The following is a 27786-nucleotide window of genomic DNA, read 5'->3' as shown; positions in this document are numbered from 1 at the left end:
ATTCATCAAGCTGCTTTGCTCCTCAAGTTAGAATAATAAGCAAGAAATGGAAACGTTTCTGACAAGAAAAAGATGAACAGAACTGCTGCAAACAAAATATAAGAACTGTGGGAACAAAATAAAATTAGATGTGATTAATATAAAATATATATTTTCTTACAATCAAGAGAAGTTTGAGATGAAAATTTTTTATCTGGTAATAAAGTCATAATATATTATCTGATAATGAATATAATAATTGCTGAATAATGAATAAAAATATAATACCCTATTAGGTAACATATCATATATTACTTAATAGGATATGTGATGTGTGTGTGCGTATTAAGAATGAAGTTATTTAGATGACACATCCCCTATTCTATCTATCTATCTATCTATCTATCTATCTATCTATCTATCTATCTATCTATCTATCTATCTATCTATCTATCTATCTATCTATCTATCTATCTATCTATCTATCTATCTATCGCTCAGTCTTGTCTTGTTATTGAACTGGTCATTTCTGATTGGCTAACACAGGAATGACGCATTTTGTATGCGACTCCCAATGTGGAGACTCTTGTTGCTACTTTCGTCTTTGGCTCATCTCGTTTAATTTGATATTTAACAGCTTAAACTACTAACTTTCCGCGCAGTTCTGCTGTGAGACGTACTGCGGGCCCAGAACTCTCACCGAGCGGAGGTTTCATCAAACCAAGCGGAGGAAATGCAGGTAAGGCCGACTGTAGGAAGCTTCGTCAGAAGCCCCATGTTCTGCTGCTGTGCCAAGGGAACCTAGCTCTGCAGCTAGCTGCTCCGCCGGGGACTCTGCTTGGTAACACGTGCCAAGCTGAGGCCGGACCAGGCTGACAACCTGGAGGAAAAGCAAATGTTAGCAAAGCGTCGGAGGTCCGTGTGTTTGTGCTCCTGCGTGGGTCTAATACTGGACACGTGGGCTCCCACAATGCCATGCAGAGCCTCGCGTAGAGCTCAGGCTTTTTAACGCTGTGAGGCAGTAGTATCTCATGTGAAGGATAGGTTCCTTATAGAAAGTAGCACCCAGTTTTACAGTGATAATTCAGTTTAATAACGTATTTGTTAAATTGTAGAGAGAGTCTATGGGTTAACCATGAATATTAGCAGCAAAGTAAAAATATTCTTTGCAAAAAATTCAAAATTCTTTGCAAAATATCTCAATTTTGTCCAGTTGGATGGAGAGTGATTCTGAACACAAGTGTTCCAGTCCTGCCACAGATTTCTAATTGAATTTAGTTTTGGACTTTGACTGGACCATTCTAACTCATTAATGTGCTTTGAATGTAAACAATTTCACCGTGCTCACTCTAACTTGTATGATGATGGTGAACCAGTCTTTCTGGTCTTGCAGCCTCTGACAGGTTTCCTTTCGAGATTGACCTGCTGAAGAAAAGTGTTTTGTCCACTTCTTCAACTGCTATTGCCAAAACTACAGGCAGAACACAAATCTAAAACATAAATTTGACGTCATCGTTCCCAACTTCTCCTTCTGTTTGCTGATTGACCCTATAGAAATTCAACTGGAGAAATCCACTTAAATGGGAGAAAACCCAGACTGAAGAGTGAAGGAAGATGAGAATCAAGCAAAATTGTATAGGAAGGCAATGATCAGGCTAAAAAAAAATAAAAAGTGGAAACACAGGATTTTTTTTTACACCTTGGCACTACTTTGATTCAGTCCCAATTAAAAATCCTAATTAAGTCCAATGAGGAGCAAAACATCCCACATGATTTCTGTTGCTAGTCATTGGTGTCAGGAGTTTTCAAGCTCCTGAGCTTTTTCTTCACAGAGGAGCCCTCCCCCACCACTCCCACACTCAGTTCCTTCAGACTAGCCAGCATCAGTTAGCAAACATTATACAAGCTGCTACTTAGTACTGGTTAAAAACGTTGCTAAAGGGTTAATAGAGGAGCAATCTTCTGATGACTTCATGAAGGCAGAGTTTTCTTTGTAAGTTAGAGACTAGTGGTTAAATCACAAAGCCAAATTATTTTTTCAAGTCATATTTGATATATAGCTTTATAACAATGACGTGCTGGAAAAGGCATAATGCTGCTGAATTAACTTTGCATGATGCACGATATATCAGCACTAAAATCCGTATCCACCGATGTTGGTAATTTGATAGCATATCGGTATCAAGCCGATAAATAAAACTGAGTGAACAGTCGATATTTATTTCCATCTTGTTGCTGTTTGTTTCTGGAAGAGGAATGGAGATTGGAAAGGTCAGTTGATTGAAGGGGTAGTAAAACATGTGCATACTATTAGTAAATATTGGCTATAACAGCAGTATTGATATGGACTCAACTTTTTATCTTGGTGCATCAATTAAAAAAAAAAGCTGAAATATGTTTGATGTTTGTGCTGAACTGATGCTTCTCTGTTGCAGAGTTGGCGTGGACACCCATGAAGACACTTGCATTACTTCGGCAAACAGCGTCCGCATTCTCCCTGAGATTTCCCGCTTGATCTAGCGAAGGGCGTCTGGACCATGGTGTGAAACGCCGGGAGTCTGTCTGTTCCAAACAGGAAGCCAGGGGGTCCAGCTTGGCCGCCGCCCCTCCTCACATGTGTCGCTCTGCCAAACAGAAGGCTTCCCACAGCTGTGCGCTCACATGTGAGTCCACGTGCATCGGCCTCTGCCAGATGGAGCAAACCCGGAGCCGCTGGAGGAAGCCAAAGAGCCTGTCCCGGAGACGGGCGTTCATGTCGTCCGTCAAGGGCGTGTCCCATCTGTCTAGGCGGGATAAGAGACGGTTGTACTATAAGCTGCAGTTCTGGCTGTGGAGGAAGCGCAGCAAGAAGTGCCGCTTCTGGAAGGTCCAGACGCGACGGCGGCGGTGCGGCTCCGGGGTCCGTACAGCCACAGACACTGAACTTCATTTGAAATCACAGAAAAGACTTTTGTTAGAGAACAACAACAACTCGGAAGTAAAATCCCCAGAATCCATAAAAACCCGTCTCAGTCCGGATTCTGGGGGTTCTGGAGAAGTCCATCAAAACGGGCTGGGCAGCTGGAGCCAATCAGAAAGGGTGTCAGGTTTGTCTGATGCAGGCAGCGTCAGTCAGACCACACCAACAGCAGCATCGCTGCCCGACGGCGTTGAACCTTCTGGACGACCCAAGGGCCTTCTTCACCCTCTAGAACTTTCCCACACCTTGCGACCTCTGCAGGGCGCCGACGATACCGCACCGCTCAGGTCGCAGATGGGTTCATTAGAACACAGTCCTGATCTCCAGCGGAGCGAGAGTGAAAAGACAACATCCTGTGTGAATGAAGCCAACGCTGACACTCTGACCAGGGAGATCCAAGGTCAGTTCACCGTTCCCTGAGGGATGGGCGATACGCCGGAAAAACGTATCACAATATATCGAAGATATTGATAATTATTGATCCGTATTTGTTTTAAATATCTGAAACGCTGCCAAACTGGAGTCGAACATGAAACAGCTCATGTGCAAGTTACTCAAGAGGTTGTTGCTAGGTAACCAAAAAGAGTACGTAAATCCCCACGGTAATAATCAGTGTACCAGAGGAGAATTTTGTTTTTACAGCAGAAGAAGCAGCAGCTGTGGATACTTTTGCTGACTATATAAAAAATACTAAAAATGAGCTGGACTGAATATGTAGAATATGACTCCAGGATATTAGAAAATCGTGCAATTATGTTATTGTTCAATATGGTAGAAATAATTCTGTTGCATTTATGTTTTATGTAATAAATCCATGTTTTCCTCACTGCTCCACCCAACAACTCGCTGTATATATTGGTGGCATCCAAAGTGAAAATTCAGACATACTTTGCATTCCAAACAGTCCTTTTATGGATATTACTTACATTGCTATAATTCGATTTTTGTGACATATCGTGCAGATCAAATTATTGCAACATTTTTGCACACTTTAAAAAATGTTCATATAGAATCCTGATCAAATGCATGAAGGTTTTTGATGACAAAATGTTTAGAATGTCTGTTCCTCACAGCTTTTCCTTTTTTTTTCTTTTTTTCTTCCAGACTTCTTGGAAGTCTTCTACAGGCGATACGGAAGCTTCATCCCGCTTCATAAGAGTGACGTTTTGAGGCATCTGAAGAGAAAGTTCAACTCTGATTTCAGTGACAGGTGAAGGCTTGAGCCAACCCAAAGTAGCTGCGTCATGTTGCTGGATGAGACCCTAAAGTCAGCTTGTTTCTACCTCAGGAAAAGCACCATCTTCTCTAAAGTGGACAAATACCGAACCGCGATCATCCAGGAATCTGTCTTGTCTTTCCGAGTCGTCTACAAAAAACACATACTGACTCTGGAGGACTTGTTGACGTTAGCGAATGAGCACTGGCTCAATGACCAGGTTAGTGCCGAACAACGCAACACCTTCGGTTTGTTGTGTAGCGTGTGTGTTGAGCTATGCTAAACCAATGTGTTTTGGGCTGAACTGCAGGTCATGAACATGTACGGAGAGTTGATCATGGAGTCGTCCAATCACAAGGTAACCTACGTTACAATCACCATTATGCCAAAAGATTGATTTTATTGAACAATTACACATAAATCCATCAAAAATATTGTATGGTAGGAGGATATTTTCTTGGTCCATATATAGAATGTAATTCAGATAAAATACCTGTAATTCTTTTACCTTATTACCAAATACATTTTCCAGTCTTTGTTTCTGATTAATTTCAGCATGTTGTTTTGTTTTTGTCTCCCCTTGAAGGTCCATTTTCTTAACAGTTTCTTCCACCGGCAGCTCATGACCAAAGGATATGACGGTGTGAGGCGATGGACGAAGCAGGTTAGCTATGACATAAAACTGATTATCATCAAGTAAACTAAAGAAGCGTCCAACACCAAGTCAGATGTGTGATATTAATTGATTGGGGATGCAAACAGAAAATGAGGATTCTGCAAATTAAAAAAATGTAAACAAGACGGACAGCCGTCTGACTCTGCAGTAGGAAGCTACAAACCACATTGAGGATGAAATGTGGTTTGTTGGAGGATGAAACCAGCATCTCCATAAAGCTAGCCAGCAGAAGGAAACATGAAGTGTTGTAAAATATCCTGACAGACACTAGATTTTTGTTGTTGTTCTGGCTATTACTTAGAATAGATTTTCTAACTAATCCATCCCAGTAGAACCATTGATCCAGTCTTCCTGTCTCAGGTGGATTTATTTTCTAAGACTCTTCTTCTGGTGCCCATCCACCTGGAGGTCCACTGGTGTCTGGTTACAGCCGACATTTCCGCCAAGAAAATCTGCCTTTACGATTCTCAAGGACATTCACTCCAGAAGGTTGCAAGGGTAATAAAGCTATTGTTATTATTATAATTAATTTTATTTATTTATTTGTTTATTTTGTTTTACAAATGTTCTTCTTACAAGAATGTCTTGGTAGGATTTTGGGTCAGTTGAGTTGGACTGCATCTGGATGTATTGCTTTGCTTTGAACAGAACATCCTGAAATATTTGATGTCTGAAGCAAAAGAGAAGAAACAAGCTTCATTTCAAGATGGCTGGACGGTGTCATTTGTAGAGGTATGAGAAACTGGACCAGGTTCTGTATGTGTGAACACAAGATGTATGATGGAACCAGAGAGGCCAACTTGAGTTTGACATGTTCACTAGAGTTACACTGGAGTCGCAAAAATAAGACTTGAGACCTGACTTGGACTTGGCCCTCAAAGACTTGTGGTGTGACTTGGACTTGTCAAAAAACGTCTCTGTTGAAACCTGTTTGAGCAATACTGAGTTAGCTGCTGTTACTGTCCCACAGAAGTAATCACACCTTTAAAACATTTTTTTCCATTTTGTCACATTTCAACTACAAGCTTCTATGCATTTTATCGTAATTTTATGTGACAGACCAAACATTAGTAAGCAGTGAAGTAATCTAAAACTAGTTGGTTAGCATTTGTATCCAGTAAAATAAAATTGTGAGAAATATGAAAAAGGTTTAGAATATCTTTTGAAAGGAGCTGCATGAAAGTGTCATATTAATGTTCTGCATTACTGAACAGGCTCAGGAATGCTGTATGTGTATCATGTTCAAGCAGCCTAGAGGGATGTGCTCACAAATCTTTGCTCCACACAGCTGACTCTATTGCTGGAGACCAAATATAAAACTTATGATTCAGTCGCTCCGTGAGGGCAATGCTAGCTATGGCTAACGAGCAGATTCTCATTTTTTTACTTGACGCTTTGTCTCCCCCTGCTGTTCTTCACAGGAAATTCCACAACAGACCAACGAGAACGACTGCGGAGTTTTTGTCTTAGAGGTAGGTCTTGCTTTGCTAATTGATGCTTTTTAATTCTATTTTTTAACTAAGACTATTTTCTGTCACAGTGGAAAATAGTACAGTATGTAAAGTAAGTGAAAAATATCAACTGTTGTCATTGTTTTTTTTTTCTCAACTTTTTATTTTCTGTCCTTGTCATACATCTTAAATATTAAAGAATTCTCAGAATTTTTAACCCTTTGAAATCCAGTTTATCCAAACTGAGGGGCTCAATAATTAATCTTTTCTCTTTCTTTTTTGGAAAACTAAATAAATAGCTTCACCTTTGTCGCTAGCTATAGAAATATTCTGTATTAATGTATCTTCCTGAATTCCGTTCTTAATTTCAGTCAAGAATCCTAATTTTTCTTCCTGCAGTTCACCCCAATAGACATTGGTTGAAAGCATCTACAAAACAATACTATGTCTGGAAAGAAGTGAATTTAAAGTCGGATTATCCAGAACAGACATAGTTGAATTTCTATTACCTTAAGCAGCTTTATTTGGATTTTTTTTCAATAAAGTTTCCTGTAAGTTTGTTTTTTCTAAAACTTGGATCTCATTGGACTTCCCAACAATATTTCAGTCTCACTTTCAGCAGTCGACAAAAATTTTAGTCATTTTCTTCATCGCTTTTTGTCATAAATTTTATTCTGTTTTCTTCCAGTTTAGAAGAAAAAAACTTACCAAAATGTTTTTTCTCATTCAGAGAGCATTCTGGTTACTTTTTGTTGCTTTACGTGTTCATTTTTTTTTTTTTTTATTCCTCGTATTTGTTTAATTTTAAGGTTGTTAATTGGTGCTTCTGTAGCCCATTACTTAAACACTCTTTCACAAAAAAAGTGAAACATTTATTATTTGTTTCAGTTTAATACCGCAATGTTTTTTTTTTAATTTTTTTAACAGTATTCTAGATGCCTGGCTCTGTCAAGACCGTTCCAGTTTTCCCAAAAGGACATCCCGAACATACGGAAGAGGATCTATAAGGAACTCTGTGACTGTGAGCTTCATGAACTGGACTGATGAGACGATGGTACATGCAGCTTCTGAAGGATTTCTAAAACGAGCAACCTCACCAGTCTGAGGGTGGCCCTCTGTTAGGGTTTCCATCCATCAGGTCTACTGTCAAATCCACAACTCTTGTTGCTCTGCTGTATTTATGTGATCACTATTTAACCAGAAGTGTAATTTAAGTAAGAAGCATCTCTGAAGTCCACCAGAAAAGCCTTACTCAGTCTATCACGGACTTTTCTGTTTCTATCCAACTGTTAAAACTGGCAGTTTTATGATTTTATTTTCTGTTTCCATCATTATTTAAATAGATGCATTTGGTTGACTCTTTTGTGTTTCAACCAGAAAAAATTATAAAGTTTTACAAACAACTTGGATGTACTTCACTTTTATTTGATGTTTTCATCTTGTATATTGGGTATACAGTATACATTTCACATAGAACAATCTGAAGTTTATACAAGTTTACATAGCTATATGTGAATATGTTGTGCTCGCTTCATGTGTGACTGTCTTTGAACATCAGACCACAGCAGACACAAGGTGGACATTTAAGGCACACACAGAGCTCTCTGTCTGAGAACCAGACCTGAAGAACACCTGAAAACATGGAAGAAGACTTTTCTATTACAGACTGTAAGCTAGTTTCACATGTAGGTTCTTTGTGAACAAGTCAGAAAAAAAACATGCATCGTCAGAGGCTTTTAACAATTTTGTATGGGTGCAAATCAGACATAAGGAAATGACAGGTGTACATTCAAATAAAAAGTAGTTCCTCCAACTTGTGTGCTGGACAGGGGCAATTCAATTTACTGCAACAGTGTTTTTCAAAGTGGGAGGCCCTCCAGGGGGCGCTAAAAACTGGAGTCTAAATTAGGAAAAACAAGTCAAGCTAAAAAAAAATGAAAACAAATAAAATTTTTATTTTTAAATCTTAAATGTTTTTCCAATTATTATTATAAAACATAAATTGAAATAGTTTATGTTCTTTGCCATGCCCATCTCTGATTGGCTGATAGTCAAACTCATCGAGTTGCTTTGCTTATAAAGCTAGCGTATTAGCAATCGTGGAATGGACGAGTTTCTGACAAAATAAAGACCGAAGGAACCGGACGACACTGCTGCAAAACCCCTAAGAACAAATGGTCAGCTTTGAGCCACTTTGAGGCAGCGTTTATGCAAAGCAAATGTAATAATTATTGAACAGAGAATAAAAACAAGTAAAAACGTAAGTATGTTTCTTTTGTAGCATTGTCTCTGGATTTGAAGAAGCTAAGGCTATTTGGGGGCGGGGTCCTGAAATATGACGCACTTAAAAAGTGAGTGTTTTTAATTCAACTTAAGTTAACTTAATGCAGAAAAATTACTCAAAGAATGGTGAATTTTACGGAGCCTGTCTGGTGACATGGGGGGGAAAAAAACAACTTACGTCCACAGAAATAAATTCAAGATTGGACCTAGCAGGTTTTTGATGTTTATAATATTATTCTTGAATTGAATTACAATTTTGACCTCAGTACACATGAACTAGAAGTTCATATTCAATTTAAAAATATTTATCTCAGAAGGAATTTAAACGTTGTGACTCCTATCATCCTGGTATCTTCAACATATTGTCATGGATGGTGATGATGTGGGGAGGAAGGATCTCTGGTAGCAGTCAGTCATGCAACAAATCTGAATTGATCTCTGACAGCATAACGGTCTCAAGACTGTCATGACATGCTAACAGATCAATATCCATACAGCAGAGACAAAATTCCACATCAGCTTGTGCTGGATGACGTAAGCAATTGTTGACAAGCACTACTAGTCCACCTCATTTGCTTTTGCCACTTCTGTTTGCTAGTACGCTAGCTTAATGAGCAAAGCAGCTCGATGCATTTGACTGTCTGGCCTTATGGTTGGAAAGCCGGGCAGAGAGATGTTGGAGTTGGGGATATGATTGACGGTAGAGATGATAGATGATTTGAGCTTCCTCCTTCCCTCTCTACATCCACGTAGCCTCCTTTTCAACTCCTCTAGGATTTGAGGTCATAGTTCAGATATTATTTGAGTTTTTGAGAAGGTAATCGATTGTCAAAAACAAATTCTTCTCAATACGGTTATACATCACAGCAACTGTCCAAAGACATAATCCCTCAACCAAAAACATAATGAACAAAATCTACAAAAAGAACGGGTGTATATAAACGATTGACCATCTACATGAAGTTTGGTCCATTTGGTTTCGTCTAATCGTTGACGTGGAACCCCCACTCGATCTCCGGCTCGTCGTCGAGGCGGATGACGAGGTAGGACACGAGTTGGAAGAGGTTCTGCCACAGGCCTAAGAACAGGTACATGTAGAAGTCGCTGACGTCCATTTGGCAGTACACGCCAGAGTAGTTCATGTCGCACACGCACTCGAAGCTGTTCACGTAGTTGATGCAGAAGCCTCCGTTCATACACGGGTCTGAGGCACATTCATCTATATCTTTCTCACACCTGAAAGGATACAAAAAATATTTCTTTAAAAACAAATGCATGCTAACCATGATTGACCAGAAAATAATGTATGTGGAAATAAGGACATTTAGTAGTACTTAGGATGTCTGCTAACATTTTGAAAGAACAAAAGGAATTTAGAAATATGTATGAAAAATGTATTAATTTAGTTTTATTTGGTTAAGCGGCTTTCCTTCAGTGTTCCAAGACAAACATCATTTTGCGTGTCCTACCATTGACCGGTGAATCCAGGCAGGCAGTAGCAGGTGTTCTCAACTTCAGAACAGTTTCCTCCGTTAAAGCAGCTGTAGTTCCATCTTGTGCCCACGCAGAAAGAGGCAGGCAACTGAGGAAGTCTAGGCAGGATCACATATAGTGTCAGCTTCCCTTTTAGTACTTGGATGGCTTTGCAACCTTAGCATTTATCTTGTGTGAAGAAGCACTCACGGATCTGTCTCTATGTACCACGGAGTTTCAGGGATTTTAACACTGAAAGAGATAAGCTGTGAGTCAGTACAGCTTGGTAAAATGTTTTAGCAATTGCTTAAATACCACTGTCATGAGTCTTTCTATAAATCAGCATAAATGGAAAAATTAGAAACAGTGAAACGGCAGTTTTACATTCATTGCGTAAAACTTACTCGCAGAAATGTCCTGTCATGTTCCGAGGACACAGACACGTGTAGCTGTGGAAGCCTTTCAGGCAGGTGGCGCCATAGTTGCAGCTGCTGTTTTCACACATATCCATTTCTACCTCGCACTGTTCACCGGTGAAGCCCAGCTCACACTCACACTTATAGCCCTCGGAGAGGTTAGTACAGTTACCGTATACACATGGGTGGGAGTTGCAGGTGTCTGTCTGGTCTTGGCATAGTGATCCTGTCCATTCAGAGGGGCAGGTGCATCGATGGTGGTTGAACAGGTCCTCACACATACCCCCATTCTGGCATGGGTTTGGAGCACACACAGTGGCTCCCCAGCATCCGTACTGTGGTGAATTATTGCTGTTGCCCCTCACAAACTGTTCCTCCTGAGGTCTGGGGAGGTTCAGTTCTGTCTCCAGATGGAATGGTAAATGAAGACCCCCAATCTCCACTGGACCTAGACATCCTGAAAAGGTCAGTCCAGATTCCTGGCTTAGGCCACCCAGGAAAATGTCTGCTCCATCCCTGAGAAAGTTAAAGTCCCCAGCCGCTGCTCTGGAGACACTGATGTACTCTTGATGCCCATCTACATCCATAATCCACCTGGATGTTGGGATCTGTCTCTCCTGGCTGATTGATACAAAGTGCCACTCACCATCACTGAGTGGAGCCAGGCTTTGTGCTGTCACTTTCAGAGAGTCATTATCAGCCCTACCCAGAAACTCCATAACCAAATGAGAGTCAAGGAGAGAGACAGTTATGTGACTGGACTCTCTCTGAGCATGAAGCAAAACGGCCTCTGACTGCCTAGTGCGGAAGCTGAGGGAGACACTGGAGAGGTTGGACTTAATCTTCCTGTTACTGTGATACCACAAAATGCTGTTGTCGAGCCGGAACGTCACATTGGACAAACCTATGGCATGCAAACAGAGAATACTGTAAATAAAGGCATCATCAACCTTATTTGGTTGAAACACTTGAGTCTGATACACCAAAATCAGAGTGCCCAAGTCCAGTCATTGAGAGCTACCACATTGCAAACTTTAGATGCCTCCCTTCTCTAACACACTTAGATCAAATGAGTGACTCGCAACCTGACGTGTGCAGAGCTGAGTTACTGCTGGTGACAGAATTCAGCTGTTTGATTCAGGTGTGTTGAAGCAGGGATGCTTCGCCACTGTCATACTGCCCCAGGTCAGCTGTAGCCACAATCCGGTAACTTGCCACATCATTTTGTGAATGAGTTAATGTCTGGATGTAATGTGACGTGCTTTGATATCCTCTGGTCTTGATAAAGTGCTATACAAGAACAGCCCATTTAGCTAGGATGGAGGGTCTCGAGGACTGGACTTGAGTAACCCTGACTGAAAAAACAAAAAATAGCCAAATTATACTTTTATTACACCAATGAGACATCCCAAGGCGTTCCATGCAAAAGCATGTATGCACTATACAAGTAATGAGAGAGGCTGGTTATTTTTCAGAGAAATTAGTCTTTATCCCCAAAACCCAAATGAGGAGCTATAATAGATTTTCTGAAGCACCTTCCTCCTTTTCTCATCAGTAACATGTGACCAAGAAATCTCGTCATCACATACTACCACAAGCATGTGCCAGTAGACCTAATCTGACCAGGGATTACCGTGTCTTAGGGGAATCCTGCATGGGTAACTCTGTTACCTCCTGCAATTAGCCACATGGTAATTAATAAGTCTATGAATCCTGCTTTGGGTAAGGAATAGAAATTCTGGCTGTATGTGTAATGTAATTTATTTATTTATTTTTTTAAAAAAGGGTTGTATTGCCTCTAGTGACTTTTATTTGATAGTGAATTGACAGGAAAGTGGGTAATGAAAGAAGTACATGCGGCAAAAGTCACCAGAAATTGAACCTGCGACAGTCACGTCGAAGACTAAGGCCTCATTATGTGGGTTGTGCTCCCTGTGCCATTGCAGCACCCCGTGGAATATAATTCTTAAGACTTCTTGATCTTTGTACCTACATTGTAACACTTATGTTGTAACAGGTAATATTTGAGGAAAGGGTACTTACACTCAAAGCCTTGGGAGAGGGGCTGACAGATGGTTGTAACAGGGCAGGGAGACAGCTCACACCATTTCACCTCCTCACACCTTTGCCCTGCTGTGTTGGGGGGACAGCTGCAGATAAAATCATCCCACATGGAGTAACACTCCCCTCCATTGAGACAAGGGTTAGCCTGATGTGTGAAAGACAGAAATGAGATTACAAGGCTGGTTCATTTTGCGCAGACATCACAAGCATGGCTTTTATCTTACAGCACAAGCGTTGTCACTGCTGCATCCCTCTGATACGCCCACAAGCTTCTCCAGGTTGTACGACTCCACAGGAGTTGATACTGGATAGAACTGCAGGCGCTTACTGTTAATCCTCAGATCCTGGACGCATCCCTTGAAGTAGCCACCAAATGAAGCCGAGGCCCTTGAATCTGGTAGACCTCCAACAAAGACCAAATCGTCAGGATGTGTTTGGACACGCCTGATGGCCATAGAACCCTGGCTTTGAGCTGACAGGAACAAAGTGGCTGCAGTTCCTTCCAGCTTCACAGCGACCAGGTGGAAGTGGCCATTGTTGACAGTGTTCTGACTGACAAGAGTCTCAAAGTTGTTGACCTGAACTTTGACCCTGCCGTCCACCAGGAATAGGCGAAGATACTGGCTGGTGGTATTGGCCAGGATGAGAAGCAGACCACTGGACTGTCTGGTGCGAATGAACATGGATATAACTACAGAAACCCCTGGATTGTTGTCTAATGAGAACATGGCGTAACTCTCAAGGTCTTTGTATCCAAACCTGCCAGTGATGTACTCTGTAATGAAGGAATGAACAGATAAATAGGCATCAAAGGAAACTCAATACAAAGCATAAATGATAAACAGTATACTGTCATTCAATTACAGGGTTGTATGTATCAGGTGCTAAAATGCTCAACAAATGTCAAACTTCTATTGCTGATTTTAAAAACTGCCATGCTATGTGGTTGTGTAACTTGGATCAACTTTAGCAGCAATACCTTGAAATTGTTTCCCGTTTGAATTTATCAGTCTCTTACTTTGCTGTGCAGAAGCTTCTCTGATGTTCAGATTTGCTGTCATGTGGCACCTCACCAATACACTTGTTGGTCACGTTTACACTCAGTTGCTCAGTTTGGCTTCCATCTCTACTTTGGTCTGATTTGTCCAAAGGACATTAGTCTAGAATTCTTGTGACTCTTTTGTTAACAAGGAGAGGCTTGGTAGCTTTTTCATACAAGACATACCTCAGTCATTGTCTGACTATGCTTTCAACATCAGCATACTAACTAGGGCCTAAATCTAAGATAAAATCTTTGGATTTGATTTGCAGGTTCTCTGATTAGATTGGGGTGAATTTGTGAGGACCTCCATTTTTGTAAAGTTTGGCAGCTGTCCTGAATGTTCTCCACTTGTGGAAAATATCTTGATGTAAAATGATGGACATTTTTGAAATCACTCTGTACCCCATCCTAGATTGGTGGGCATTTACAGTTGCCTTTCTAAGGTTATTGTGTTAACACTTACCTGTACTGTCCAGATCAACTGATTAAACTCCTACTTTTGAGGAGATGGTCACTTGTTGCTGATGATCAATTCACCAAGTTTGCTTAGTCAACACCATCTAACTTATAGATGAAAATGTGGAAGCAGCAAACGTGCCCCTTTGATCACACCAAGTACTAGGTCCTTGTATTCCATAGGTTGTGACTCAGTGGGATGAGTTGTAGGGTTCAGTTCTGGCTTCCATCCCCTATCATTTGTTGATGTGCCATTGGGCAACACATTTTTCCCCAAGTTGCCTTGCTATCTGTTTGCAGTTGTGTGAACATAAAAACACTCTGAGTGGTTCATATGGCTATAATTTTCCATGTAGGTGTTGTCCCATTGCCGATTCCTTCTTCATTTTAATATCCAGCTGAAAATTTTATAAAATGTTGATTCTAAAGTGTTTTTTTTCTTTTTATTCCAATCTTTTCAGAAATTTTAAGATGTATGTTAGCTAAACAAAACAATCAGTTGCTGATGACATTATTCATGGCTTCACTCAGGTAATTTGCTGACAGTTATGTTTGACAATGAAATGACACACATATAATAATGAAATTTCTTAATTTGCCCTTTAAAGAAGACACCTCGGCGTGTTCCAGACGTTTAAGACTCCCTGATCTGGCAAGCTGAGAGCATTCCCGGTCAATTAGTGAAAGCCACGTTTTTTTAATCCATGCTGCAGGTGTAAGTAAATAGTTTCTAATTTGACATCTGTTTGACTGGACTTTGGGCTATTTCCATTTACCCAATAAGCTCCTTTAAAATTTGCTGTCTAACTTTACCCCGGTGAGTGGCTGCCTTTAAAGCGATCCATTGAGACTTCTTGATGTGACACCTGCTAAGACTGGACTTAACCTTTACCTGCTTTAACAGCCTCTGGTAATTCTGCTTACAGTTGGGTCATTACTAAAGGTGAGCATACCGGAGTCACATGCACACACCGTCAAATAAATGAATAAAATAAATGAATGATCCGTCAAATAAAAAACTAAATCCAGAGGCAACATGAAAGTCCTCAATAATTGACTGAAACATTGTGTTGTGTTTTGTAGAAATAGTTGAAGTTTTGTCTCATTACAACCATTGTATTTGATACCTGAACTCTGCAACTCCAGTCCTGCAAAATGTGGATGCATCACCGCTCCAACACACCTGAATCAAAAGGCTAATTTACCTCTTTGGTATGTCAGCAAGTTTTGCAAAGGTCTGAAAACCTTTCACTAGATTGAGGTGCGTTGGAGTACAGATGCATCCAAAAGCTGCAGCACAATGGTCCCCTATAATAAAGAGAACACAATAGTGAATTGGAATCATGTATGAACAATCATACATGGTTTTTAATCCACCATCTTGGTGTACTCACCAAGATGTGGGAGTGCATTTAATTGAATAGAAATTAAGGGGAACACTAATCAGACCTCAAGTTTGAAGAATCTGTCCACAAGAACAATTAAGGCCCCGACATCCAATGAAAATATTTAGATCAAAGCATAGTCACATGTTAGAATGGCTCAGTCAAAGTCCAATTGAGAATCTCTGGTGAGGCTTGAACGTTTATATTCACAGGCATTCTCCAGATGTGTAAAGCTGAGAGACACATACCCCAAAAAGATGGTCCTACAAAACACTGAATCTCAAATTTGTATTGAAAATAACATGTGTATTAACCCATGTGTCATTTTCCTTCCGCAGTTATTCACTACTTTGTGCTGCTCTGTCACCTAGGAATCCTAAACAATAAACTGAATAAGAAGTTGTGGGTGTAATGTGATAGCAAACAGAAAAGTTCAAAGGATGTGAAGACTATTGAAAGGCACTGAGTGGAGTGTGTGTGTGTGTGTCTGTATGTGTGTGGTGTGTGTGTGTGTGCGTGTGTGTGTGCGAGTGTGCATGTGTAATACCTTGTGGGGATGATTTTCCTGACATATACTACGTTGTGGGGACCAATTGCTCCTTGTGGGGACCGGAGCCTGGTCCCCACAAGGGTATGAATTGAGTTTTGGTTAGGGTTGTGGTTAGGTATGTGATGGTTAGGGTTAGGAAAAGGGTAAAGGTAAGGTATGGGCTGTAGAAATGAATGGAAGTCAATGGAAAGTCTCCACAAAGATAGCCACGCAAACATGTGTGCGTGTGTGTGTGTGTGTGTGTGTGTGTGTGTGTTTTATTTTACCCTCTGCACAGTCGTCTCCTTCATACGGCCTGTGGCATTCACAGGCATACCTCCTCCAGCCCTGGCTCACACACCGCCCTCTGTTCTGACATGGGCTCTCCTCACACTTGTCTCTGTCACTGCATCCAGCTACGATGTTCGCCTGGACGTCTGAATCTTTTGGCACGTCACCTGGCAGCACCAGTCGTGAATCTACTAAGACATCCCTAAAGCAGCCTAGAAAGGCTGGTGGATCCTCTGCTCCATCCTCAACTCTACCTGAAGCCCTGTTCCAACCAATGGCTCCAACAAAGAGGCTTTGTTGAACAACTCCTGGCTCCGGCAGAGCGGCAGCTTGATCCATCGGCTGGACTTCGACACCTGAGTCTTTGGTGCAGCTCACCTTACTGCAGAGCAACCTGATGAGACTGACCACACCACCCAGAGATGCTTCAACTGTGTGCCACTTGTTGTTGGACAAATACTCTGGGAGTTCTTGAACCAGAGTGCTGGTGCCTTGATCTCTCAAGCTGAAGAGGCACAGCTGTCCATCCATCAGCTCGATGGTGAGGAGCAAGTTATCCACTCTACGCTGCAAAAGAGTACCTGTTGGGTTCTCTGTTCTAAAGCTGAAGGTCACATTAAGGGGAGATTCTGGGTCCAGTTGCTTGGTGTCGATATACATATAACCCCGTGACTCAAATGAGAATGTGGTGGAGGTCTGGCATTTTGGCCCTGTGTAACCTGGAAGGCAGATGCACGAGTAGGAGTGTTTATTGTTTGAAAACGAGGGAGAACATATTCCTCCATTCTCACACTGGCTTTCATCACAGCCCGAAAGGGGAATTGTACAGTTCTCTCCACCATACAGGCGTCCATTTTGGCTCTGCTGCGAACAAAGGCAACGGAATCCTCCTGAGTAGCTTTCACATAGTCCACCATTTTGACACGGATGCTGTTCGCATCCACCAAGGTCCTCACTGTAAAGCGTTCCTGGAGAAATAAAAAAAAACAAAAGACAAATCAATATCTATGTTCATACAAACAAGACCATATTTACACAGATGTAGATTTCTGGGCTGGAGACAGTTTTCGTACTCTACCCATTAAAGAAAAATTATTTTACTAATGCAAATTACAGCATATTAATATGTAGTCCTATCAACTAGAAACTGATTTATGGTAGGCTTAATATGTCCTCTATAGCTCTATGTTGTTCCCCCAAAAAATTACATTAACTTCACAATTTTCAAATACTTGAGTATTTTTTTATAATCTTAATATGTGCATGCAACTCACCTCATATAGGCCTATTATAATTATATAAAGTACAATGTTTGAAAAACATGCATTTGCTAAAAAAAAGTAAAGAAACCAGAAATTTGTGGGTGTCCAGTAAAATCAGGTCCTACCTATGGAAGCCCTTTGTGAATGCACTTTATTTTGACATGATATGGTAGACCAAAACAAAGAAGTGCTTAATTGTGAAGTGGAATAAACAGTATTCATAATTTTCCATGGTTTTTGCAATTCAAAATCTGAAAAGAAGCGACATGCATTTCTATTCAGCCTCCTTCAATCTGCTAAAAAAAAAATCTGGCGCACTCAGTTACCTTAAGAAAGCAAAACAATATGGCACAACTGTAAACCTCCCAAGGTCAGCCATCTTAACTGAAAGAGCAGTCATCAGAGAAGCAGCCAACAGGCCCACATTCACTCTAGAGACGCTGCAGAGATCCTCAGCTCTGGAGAGAGAATCTGTTCACAGGACAACTAGAAGTTGCGCAATCCAAAAAACTGGCCTTTATGAAGGAGTGTCAAGAGGTAAATCAGTGTTGAAAGAAAGTAGGAAATTGCTTAAGGTTTCCCAAAAGCAAAGTAGTGGATACAGCAAACACGGAAGTCAATACTCTCAATAAAAAAAAATGAAACTTTTCAGCATTCATATAAAATGTCTTGTCTCGTTCACCTTGAGTGTAGCATTCGTGCTGAAAGGATGCTTGCCCCAGACGCAGGGAAGATCGTCTGAGTTACTGGGAAGAAGGACAGAAGCTAAATACAATCCTGGGAGAAAACCTATTAGAGGGTGCAAAAGACTAGAAAATGGGGTAGAGATTCTAGCAGGACCACAGCTACCAGGTTCAGGTATTCATATTTTTGAATGGCCCAGTCAAACTCAAGACCACTACAAGATCCCATTGCAAAACTTTTGTACATAGTCAAAAATACACAAATACAAACTCAGGCCAAATGACAATGAAACGAAACAATTTACTACTTCCTTAATTTGACACACCTGTTCAGGCAAAAATATGCCACTGATAATTAATAATCTCTGGTCATAAATCATTTAACATTACCTGCAGAAAGCAACACAAGGATCCACACACGCATGTTGAATCTCAACATTGTCCTTTGCAAGTCCTCCAGATTGTTAAATGTTGGCCAGTATCTTCGTTTCAGATCTTACTGGAGAACACGTGTGTATGGAGCTCCATCGTCTTCCACCCCTGCTTCCCTTAATGCATGTGTGTGTGTTAACTGAAATGCTTGGATCGCTGCATGTTAGATAGAAGAGATTAAGCTAATGCACTTATGTAGTCTTACATGTTAAACGTGTTGGAGAGGGGAGGGGCGCATCGGAGCCGGCTAATTCCAGCACCTCTACGCGTCAAACACAACCAAAATGTGCTGTTATGTAAGTGACGCTGACTGGATTTCAAAGTTGTGGTCCGAAAGCACCACAAAGTCCTTGTTTTAATACACAAGATTTTGTGCGTTTATCATAAAGATCGATACTTAAACTGTATATGTCAGACAAAGGTTATAAAAAAAACTTCCAGGAACATGTTATTAATGTCATCAAGAACTATATGTAAGGAAAACTCTCAGGTCATATTTCTACTCCATTGATAAAGAGAATGTTTTCTGAATAAGAAATTACCTATCAAAATTTTACTAGGAGTGATTAAAACTAAAAGAAATATTTAGCAACGTTTATTACTCTCATGAGTTTAAAGAAAGGACGTTCAGACAATTTCCTTAGCTGTAATACTAATATTTAATAATTAATTTGTGTGGCCCTGCAATAAATCGACCACCTGTCCTAGATGGATGGATGGATGGATGGATGGATGGATGGATGGATGGATGGATGGATGGATGGATGGATGGATATCCAACATTAATTATTCTTCTCAGGGAAGAAGAGGAAAAAATTCTGAATAAGAAATTGACATTTATAATATCATCTAAGTTTTTTTGCGCTGACAATAAACCAATCTGAGTTTAGTTACTGAAAATGAACCAACAATTTTACCACAGTTAACTCATTATTTAACATAAGGGGTGGTGATATAAAGCTTGGAGAAATATGGAGGATCATTCAAAAACATTTTTATTTAGATGGAAAACAGTATATACATGGGCGTGGCGTCACAATTCAAATTTCCGAGGCAAACGGAAGGCAGCATAACTTCAACTAGTCTGATATCCTTCAGACTACATTACCCATGATTCTTTTGTGACCACGGAAGCTTTCCAAATGTCAGCACAGTTGAGCTTGTCAGTAATCGCGTAACATGTTAACTACAGGAACGGACTCAGTGTTGTCATATGGTATTAAGGCGTTTCATTGAGCTTCACGCAACTTTACGTCTGGACAGAAGGACAATAGCCGCACCAGCCAATGGGGGAGCGCTTTGTTTCGGCGTCCGACATTTCTGGTGGGGCGTTTCAGCGAGAGGGTCGGGAAATTATTATGCCCTCTATTTATTTCCCATTATTACTCCTTTGCGCTAAAAACGGCAATATGGAGGCCTCTCACCCGTATTTGGTAAGAATATTATTAATACGTCCCGATAACAATGTGAGTTCATTAAGTTAACGATAAAGGTCGTTTGTCGACGCTCTCCTCGGAGGGGGGCCCGCCCGCCTCACTCACAATATAATGTTAGGGGGGTCCTTGAGGTGGAGGGGGGAATTGTAAACACACAACCGTTATTATTGCCGAGAATTAAGCTGACTTAACTACGCTGACTGTCGGTTGCGCTTCGTTCTGCGAGGCTGCCGACAAGAAATAACTCAAACAATGTAACAAGCGTCCATGATACGTTGTTACTACGCAACATTGTTAAGCTGTTGTTACATTTTATTTAAACTTGGCCACAATGTTATACTTTTGCTGTTGCTATCAGCACTGTTTTACTTAAGTAACCTACCTTTTAGGAATTGTGTCAAAGCTTTTAATACCCTAACCACATTTGTCTGGGTCCAAAGCGAAATTTGATTTAGGTGATCAGCAAAGCCATTAAATAGCAGCAAACATCACATTGTAGCCCAACACATGATACCTAATAATTAGAGAGCCCTCAGTGGACTAAAATAGAAGAAAATTGTCAGAAAATTAACTAGAGAATGATATAATAATTGTGTCTTGGTAAGTACCTTATGAGCAAAAACTGCCAAAATGTCACATTATGTACATGAAGATATTCCTAGCCAAATAGACACATTGTTGCAGGAATTAGAAATGGCTAGATAAGGCTTTGCTGATTTGCTTATTCAGATTTTTCTTTGTCTAATAACTGTAAAATTTAAAAATGTCTTTTTAATGCAAGTTATAGCTTTGTATTCTAAAATGAAGGAAATAAAACACTGTCTATCTATTCATTAGAGCGTATGCCCCTTACCTTTACCAGGTCTTTAAAAACCTCCAACAAAATACATGTTTGGACATTTACAGACTGTAAATGCTCAAAGCTTTGATACATTTTGTTACTAGTGGAAAGAAAAAAATTTTTTTTTTCTTTTGTAATTTGCTATGTAATTTACATAGCAAATTACAGCAAAGTTAGCTGATTCTGAACACTGGTAATTGACTGGTTTACCTCTAGTAATAATGTTATCGAAAACATTTACTTTTTTAAGTTTTATTGCAATACATTAAAGACATGTAGAAATTGGCTGAATACAGCTGTAGATTTCAAGGTGCAGTTTCTTTGTATATCACACCTCACCGTTTTAAATCTGGACTTTAACAAACTTATGCTTTCTGTATAATTACTCAGACCATCTGATTTTAGTTTTCACACCATGACTCCCTGTTCTTTGTTCTTTCTTGTAATGAAGAGAAAACCAGCGTAGCCCTCTTTCAGCCAGCTGACCAACAGAGCGTAACAATATGTGGGGATGGGCAGCGCTCTGTTACTCTATGGTACAAATGGCAGGAAAAAACTCGCTAATTTTGTCTGACATCTCATTAGACATACAGTAATTGTACAAACTGTGACAGAAACTTTTAGTAGCTTTGAAACATAACTGTTTTCAGATCTCATTATAATAATGGTGCCCAGCTACTAGAGACAGCTTGCTTCAGAAGACTGTTCAACTCGCTGTCAAGATTTAAACCGTTATATTTGTTTTATTTGTGACCTAAGCACACACAAAAGCTGTAGAAATAACTAAATCAGTACAATGGTTCTGTTAGCATAATCATAAAGAATTTTGGTTGTATGATTACAAGTGACACATTTACTGATTCAAATCAACAAATGCATCAATCTGGTATGAAAAAGTCACTGCAAGTTTAAATTGAAGCTTTCCTGACCCACTCGATCTCAAATAAGACGTCTTGAGGTCTATTCTCTTTGAGAAATGTCAAGAGACTCATGGTGCCTCCTGCTGGCTTAGGAGTCCTTAGCAGCTACTTAATTTATGTTATGCCTCTGTCCAGCTTTGGTCAAAGTCATCAGAACTAAACTTTGTGATCAACTCCAATGTCCAGTTTCATTGTATTTGTTGTGTTTTACAGCACTGATCAATTGTACCCCGACATTCATCTCCATAATGAAGAAAAAGCCCAACAGCATGGTTCTTCCAAAGCGCGGGAGGTTGGTGACAAACTCATCCGCTGCAGAGGAGTGCAGTGTCCCATTGAACTCCAAAACAGTCCAGGATTCGTCCCTTCCTCTCAGACGCCTCACTATGTCACAGCACAGTGACAACCTCCTTGCCTTTTTGAACGAAGACCGGACCCGGCAGAGGTTCTGCGATGTGTCCGTGTTGGTGGGTGGGACGGTTTATAGAGCCCACAAAGCCGTCCTAGCCCACGGGAGCAGCTACTTTCATGCAGAGCTCTCCAAGAGCTCGGGAACAATGACTCACGTCACTCTGGACCACGTGGAGGATTCAGTTTTCCAGCATCTCCTCGGCCTCCTGTACACATCAGAGTGTGTCATTGCAGAGACGGACCTCCCAGCTCTAGCTGAAGCAGCCAGGTTCTTGGATATGATGGACATATTAAAGCTCTTGTGTGAGGACGGGAAAGCTACCTCTTCCCAGGGAGAGATGAGGGAAACTGAGATAGAAATTCCCTCCTGTGATGCTGCTGGGGCGGGCATGGAGGTCCAGAGCACCCTAAACAGCAAAATTTCCCTGCAGCACAGAGTTGCTGAGAGTACTAATCCAGCTTCAGGTAGTGAGGTGAAAACATGTCCGAAAAGTGGTACCACACGGAGATCAGCTTGTACAAGAAAAACACCCTCTAAACATAAGAAAGACAATGGAAAGTACTGTATCAGCAGTCCTACAGAGCAACAAAGAGCTGAATCACCAGGGAGACCAGATGAACAGAAAGTGGACGGTATTTTGGAGGTTAATCGGGTCGTGAAAGAGACCCCCAAAGCATCTCAGGGCGATGACGTGATGGAGGAGGACACCGAGGAGGACGAGCAAGACGGTAGCATGGGTGCTGTTTCGCAGAAGAACATTTGTGAGGCTTCTGGAAATGACAGGGCGGCTTTAGAGGAAGGTTCGCACACTGACAAAATGGAGGCCCCATCCGGGCAAGATCGGGAAGTTCACATGCCTCCAATAGCAAGCACTAACCAGAGTCCAGAGTATCCTGAAGGTTTGGCTCCAGTTATCATCCAAACATCCAGCAAAAAGACTCTCAAGTGTCCCAAATGTGAGAAGACTTTTGATCGTGCAGGTTGGTTCCCTCGGAGTCGGATTTAGAATGTTCCTCATGTCTTTAGCATGTAGATTTGAGTTTCTGTGTCTCTTGTCATCTTGGTGACAATCAATAATCGCCTGAAAGAATCTATGGCTTGATTTCCCTTCTCTGGACTTGTAGGGAAATATGAGAGTCACACCCGAGTCCACACGGGAGAGAAGCCTTTCCAGTGTGACATATGTCTCCAGTGCTACTCCACCAAGTCCAACCTGACGGTGCACAAGAAGAAGCATGCAGGCGATGCTCCTATTCCAAAGAAGGAGCACAAGTGTCCCTTCTGCAACAAACTCCATGCCAGCAAGAAAACTCTGGCCAAGCACGTCAGAAGGTAAAACACAAGCCTGTCCGGTCGATCGACCTGTAGTCATTTGGTTTTACAGAGATCTTTTGGGGGTTTGTGGCGGTCTGTCTCAACACAATGCTCCTACTTCTGTTCAGTCATCATGCCAAAAGATATGGTATGATATTCAAGTAACTTTGAAACTTTGTTTTGAAAGTTACTTGACTTTGAAACCACAGTCAAATTCCTTGTTTGTGCACCCAGACATAGCCAACGTGTCTGATTCTGATTTATGTAAAATGTAGTCAGATATGGCAAGATGAGTTTTTCCATATGTTGAGTTTAAGTGATATGTAAACAAGGGATGCACCTACATGAAAGTTTGGGCAAATATTGATGTCTGACATTAACATTGTTGTTATGGATGACAACTAATATTTACTGATATTATATTTTTCTATCCTCTCGATAACGTGGGGAAAAAAAACACTGCCGACATAGATTCTATACTTCAGTCAAATCTCCATAATCCTGCGCTGCATCACTCTGACTGTCACATGACCAAGCAAGAAGCTCATGGTCCACCCGAACCCTCTCCACTTTCACTATGTTTCCCTGTTGTTCTAGGTTTCATCCCGATCACACACAGGAGTTTTTTGCTGCGAGGAAAAAGAAGAGCGAAGGCTGGAAATGTGCAGTAAGAACCAGCTAGTAACTTAACACGTCTAGAAGTAAATTTGTAAATTTTCCAAATCATGTTGGCGCACACCGATCTGGATGAGTAAAGCAGATCGTAATCGAATCTTACACTGCATGAAATTCAGAATCTTAATCACCCGTACATTGTCCAACAGATTTGTTCGAAGACGTTCAGCCGCAGGCCTCACCTGCAGGAGCACATGATCCTGCACACTCAGGACCGGCCCTTTAAATGCTCATTCTGTGACGAGTACTTCAAGTCCAGGTTTGCAAGGCTGAAGCACCAAGAGAAATATCACTTGGGTGAGATACATCAGAACGCCTTCTGCTTTTGCTGGTCAAAATCTTTACAATCTATGTTAAAAAAAATGGTGTAGAAGATGTTTTTTATTTAATTAGATTTTTTTATTTTCTCCAACGTGCAGGTCCATTTCCCTGTGAGATCTGTGGACGTCAGTTCAACGACACCGGCAACAAGAAGAGGCACATAGAGTGCACACATGGAGGCAAGAGAAAGTGGACCTGCTTTGTTTGTGGGAAATCAGTGAGGGAAAGGTACAGTTTCACCTCAGATTCTCCCCGAGCATAAAAGCCATAAAAAGCTTTTTTTTTTTTTGCATTTACATTTATAATCAACATTCCTTTTTACTTATACCAGCAACTGCAGCTTTAAATTTGAAGATGAAGAAAAAGAATGCATCGATTTCTTTATCCATTAAAAAAATGCTTGTGCTTGCATTAATATTCACCCCCCCTTTTAAAAGCACACTTGTAAATAATGTATCGCCTTCAGAAGCCCCACCCGTGTGTCATTTAGCTTAATTATGTTAGATGTCTTTTGACAATTGAAACCAAATTGGCTGCGATTGATTTTACTTAGTGGTGTCAGAGGAAAAGGGGGTCCGACTCCAAATGCACAAACAAAAGTTGCCCCCATTTGTCACCACTTTGTTGGTGTATCGCATAAAATCCCAAAATGATATGCTCCAGTTTATGGTTGTAATCTGAACAAAATAGCGAAGCCATAATTTATTTATTCTGTCTCCCTTCAGGACGACGTTAAGGGAACACTTGCGTATCCACAGTGGAGAAAAACCTCATCTCTGCAGCATTTGTGGGCAAAGTTTCCGTCACAGCAGCTCCTACAGGTGGGAGGTTTTTTTTTTTTTTTTTTTAGAAAACCACATCTCCTTCTTGATCACAAACACTTCAGACTTTCAGTATGGCTGGTTCTGGTGATAAAAACAAAACAAAAAAGAAATCGGCTGTTTGTATTTGCAAAGGCTTCACCTCAGAGTCCACCATGATGACAAGCGCTACGAATGTGACCAGTGTGGGAAAACCTTCATACGCCACGATCACCTGACCAAGCATCAGAAAATACACTCTGGTAAGTGTTTAAGAGGCGGCAGGCCTTAATTCAGCTTTTGTCTTGTCCACCCAGACCTTTGGTTCTCATTTCTCTCTGATGGTGAGTTCAGTGCAGTCTGTGTTTGTTTTTAGGTGAGAAAGCACACCAGTGTGAAGAATGTGGGAAGTGCTTCAGGCGCCACGATCATCTAACTGTCCACTATAAAAGTGTTCATTTAGGAGAGAAAGTTTGGCAGAAGTACATCATCCATATCACAGATTTATGTTTTGTACTAGTATGTCACTCTCCCTCTCTTTGCCCCGAAGGTTTGATTTATGCTTCCATCTGTATTATTTTTTTCTCTCAGATATAAAACTGCTGTGCATCAATGTGAGGTTTGCAAGAAAGAGTTTAAAGGAAAGTCCAGTTTGGAGATGCACTTCAGGACTCACTCAGGTAAATCATGACTTTGGCTTGACTTTAAAAACTACAGATTGGCAGGACACTTGAAACACTTTCTGCTCTTTAAATGCGTGGATGGTCTTTGATCCGCAGGTGAGAAACCCCACAGATGCCCTGAGTGCCATCAGACTTTTCGAATCAAGAAGACCTTAACGAAGCACATGGTGATTCACTCAGACGCCCGTCCCTTTAACTGCCCCCACTGCAGCGCCACCTTCAAGAGAAAAGACAAGCTGAAGTACCACGTGGACCACGTGCACAGCGCCAGGTTCACCAAGCCGCCCCCCAGCCAGGACAAAGCCGCCTCTACTCCCTTTGAGGAAACCTCAAAGACGTACCACTCTGACCCCAAGTTGGCCCCGCGAAGCGCCTCCAACCCGGCCGCCGTCTGCATCCCCGTCACTTTAGTCCCTGTCCCCATGGCAGCAGGAGGTCCGGGAGACCTTCACCCCCACCGGGCCGCCTCTCTCTCGTCTCAGACCCACAGCGTGGTAAACGTTCAGGCTCAGGGCCAGCAGCAGGAGCAGCAGAACCCCGGCTACCAGGCAGCAACAGATCTGGCTTTCTTAGAGAAGTACACCCTGACCCCTCAGCCGGCCAACATCGTCCATCCTGTAAGGGCCGATCAGATGCTGGACCCTCGAGAGCAGTCGTACCTGGGGACGCTGCTGGGCCTGGACTCTGCTTCCTCTGTTCAAACCATCTCCAACTCTGATCACACTCACCGATGAATGAATCCGGTGGAAAATGTGCAGATTTAGGACAAAAACTATATGAACGGCACCCGACCCGGTTTGATTCAAAAGTAACACCCAAAGACAGATGTAAACACATCGACTTATTCTTTACTATTTCTATCTAATCTTTTATATAATTTATTAGTATAATAATTTTTAACAGGTTAGAAGATTTCATTTGATGACAGTTAAAACTTTAAGTGTTTTTTTAGCAGCTAAACTAATGATGGATGAACTTTATTCTGTTAAACAAATGGTACGTTCTCATCTCCTGGTTGGGTGCAGGACTGGACTGATTTATCCTTATAATACTAGCTGAATAAAACCTAACAGCTGGTCTTTACAAATAATTACAATTTTAATTTGCATCATGAACAATCAAAGCAAACTGGCAATTCTGTAATTTTAATCCGTAGAATGTTTTTTTTTGTACTTATAAATTTTATTTTTTTTTTTAATGAAATGAAAGCCATTAAAGTAAATTTATTATAAAACAACACCATTAAAGATCAAAACCTGTGGACAACTCTTATTTTTTGACGAGGGACAGTATTATGTTACGTGCAATATGTATTGTTTACAAGTAGAAATGTCTCTATATTTAGAAACAGCGATGACATGGACATTCCTGCTGAATTGTGTAAAGGTTAGAATAAGAGAGTATACTGTTTCCATTAACTATAGAATTGTGCAAATTGAAATTACGAAAATAAATTTGCTTAATGGAAACGCCAATTTAGAAAAAAAAACAAACTCGTGATTTACAAAGAAGGAGTTTGTGTTAGAAGGAGGTCGTTATTCAGCTGTATCAAAATAAATGTATTACAAAAAACTGCAACGGAAACTTTTTTCCCGTCGCACGAGTCGCATGATCAACAGCCGGATGTTACTGCTGGTGGAAAACGACAAAGATGTCAAAAAGTAGGAATATGATGGTTTGTTTTTCCTCTCTTTTTTTGGACACCGTGCAGCAGGCGCCACCAGAGCTCTCCCAGTTTCACACACTTAATAAAAGTTATGTGTCGTGTTGAATCGTGTTCTGTAAAA

General features: G+C 41.0%; 3 protein-coding genes across 3 annotated transcripts; 2 read left to right on the top strand and 1 right to left on the bottom strand.

Moving 5' to 3' along the window:
• Positions 1-513: 513 nt before the first annotated feature.
• LOC106918802 (SUMO specific peptidase 5) lies at positions 514-7684 on the top strand. The gene is made up of 10 exons (XM_014988817.2): positions 514-718; positions 2415-3338; positions 4043-4148; positions 4227-4374; positions 4465-4512; positions 4741-4818; positions 5191-5328; positions 5479-5562; positions 6252-6302; positions 7209-7684. The coding sequence occupies exons 2-10, from the start codon at positions 2594-2596 to the stop codon at positions 7323-7325; spliced, it is 1515 nt and encodes a 504-aa protein (XP_014844303.2). The 5' UTR covers positions 514-718; positions 2415-2593; the 3' UTR covers positions 7326-7684.
• Positions 7685-9501: 1817 nt separating this feature from the next.
• Positions 9502-19915, bottom strand: LOC106918801 (protein crumbs homolog 1-like). The gene is made up of 9 exons (XM_088014845.1): positions 19878-19915; positions 18165-18228; positions 16217-17225; positions 12742-13292; positions 12497-12662; positions 10442-11357; positions 10248-10289; positions 10034-10156; positions 9502-9800 (listed from the first exon to the last, which is right to left on the bottom strand). Exons 1-9 carry the CDS (start codon positions 19913-19915, stop codon positions 9548-9550), a joined length of 3162 nt encoding a protein of 1053 aa, XP_087870971.1. The 3' UTR covers positions 9502-9547.
• On the top strand, positions 19716-27259 carry zbtb41 (zinc finger and BTB domain containing 41). Its single transcript, XM_014988823.2, has 11 exons — positions 19716-20030; positions 22008-23186; positions 23331-23538; positions 24118-24187; positions 24345-24492; positions 24615-24744; positions 25242-25337; positions 25473-25579; positions 25693-25798; positions 25908-25996; positions 26096-27259. Exons 2-11 carry the CDS (start codon positions 22043-22045, stop codon positions 26731-26733), a joined length of 2736 nt encoding a protein of 911 aa, XP_014844309.2. The 5' UTR covers positions 19716-20030; positions 22008-22042; the 3' UTR covers positions 26734-27259.
• The last annotated feature ends 527 nt before the right edge of the window (positions 27260-27786 follow it).

The sequence above is a fragment of the Poecilia mexicana genome, unplaced genomic scaffold, assembly GCF_051168715.1.
Source record: "Poecilia mexicana isolate PSO_F unplaced genomic scaffold, ASM5116871v1 scaffold_17, whole genome shotgun sequence".
Lineage (NCBI taxonomy): Eukaryota > Metazoa > Chordata > Actinopteri > Cyprinodontiformes > Poeciliidae > Poecilia > Poecilia mexicana.
Note: the sequence above shows the minus strand (reverse complement) of the source record. Positions and strands in the feature narration are given on the sequence as shown.

Bases quoted from the DNA above. Each gene is read 5' to 3' on its own strand.
- LOC106918802 (XM_014988817.2), top strand. From the start codon at position 2,594: ATGTGTCGCTCTGCCAAACAGAAGGCTTCCCACAGCTGTGCGCTCACA. The intron at 4,375-4,464 runs GTTAGTGCCGAA...GCTGAACTGCAG, and splicing joins AGCACTGGCTCAATGACCAG to GTCATGAACATGTACGGAGA. The intron at 4,513-4,740 runs GTAACCTACGTT...CTCCCCTTGAAG, and splicing joins TGGAGTCGTCCAATCACAAG to GTCCATTTTCTTAACAGTTT.
- LOC106918801 (XM_088014845.1), bottom strand. From the start codon at position 19,915: ATGTCGGACGCCGAAACAAAGCGCTCCCCCATTGGCTG. The intron at 11,358-12,496 runs GTAAGTACCCTT...TGCATGCCATAG, and splicing joins CCTCTCCCAAGGCTTTGAGT to GTTTGTCCAATGTGACGTTC. The intron at 10,157-10,247 runs GTGAGTGCTTCT...GATCCTGCCTAG, and splicing joins TGGTACATAGAGACAGATCC to ACTTCCTCAGTTGCCTGCCT.
- zbtb41 (XM_014988823.2), top strand. From the start codon at position 22,043: ATGAAGAAAAAGCCCAACAGCATGGTTCTTCCAAAGCGCGGGAGGTTG. The intron at 24,188-24,344 runs GTAAGAACCAGC...ATTGTCCAACAG, and splicing joins GCGAAGGCTGGAAATGTGCA to ATTTGTTCGAAGACGTTCAG. The intron at 25,338-25,472 runs GTGGGAGGTTTT...GTATTTGCAAAG, and splicing joins CGTCACAGCAGCTCCTACAG to GCTTCACCTCAGAGTCCACC.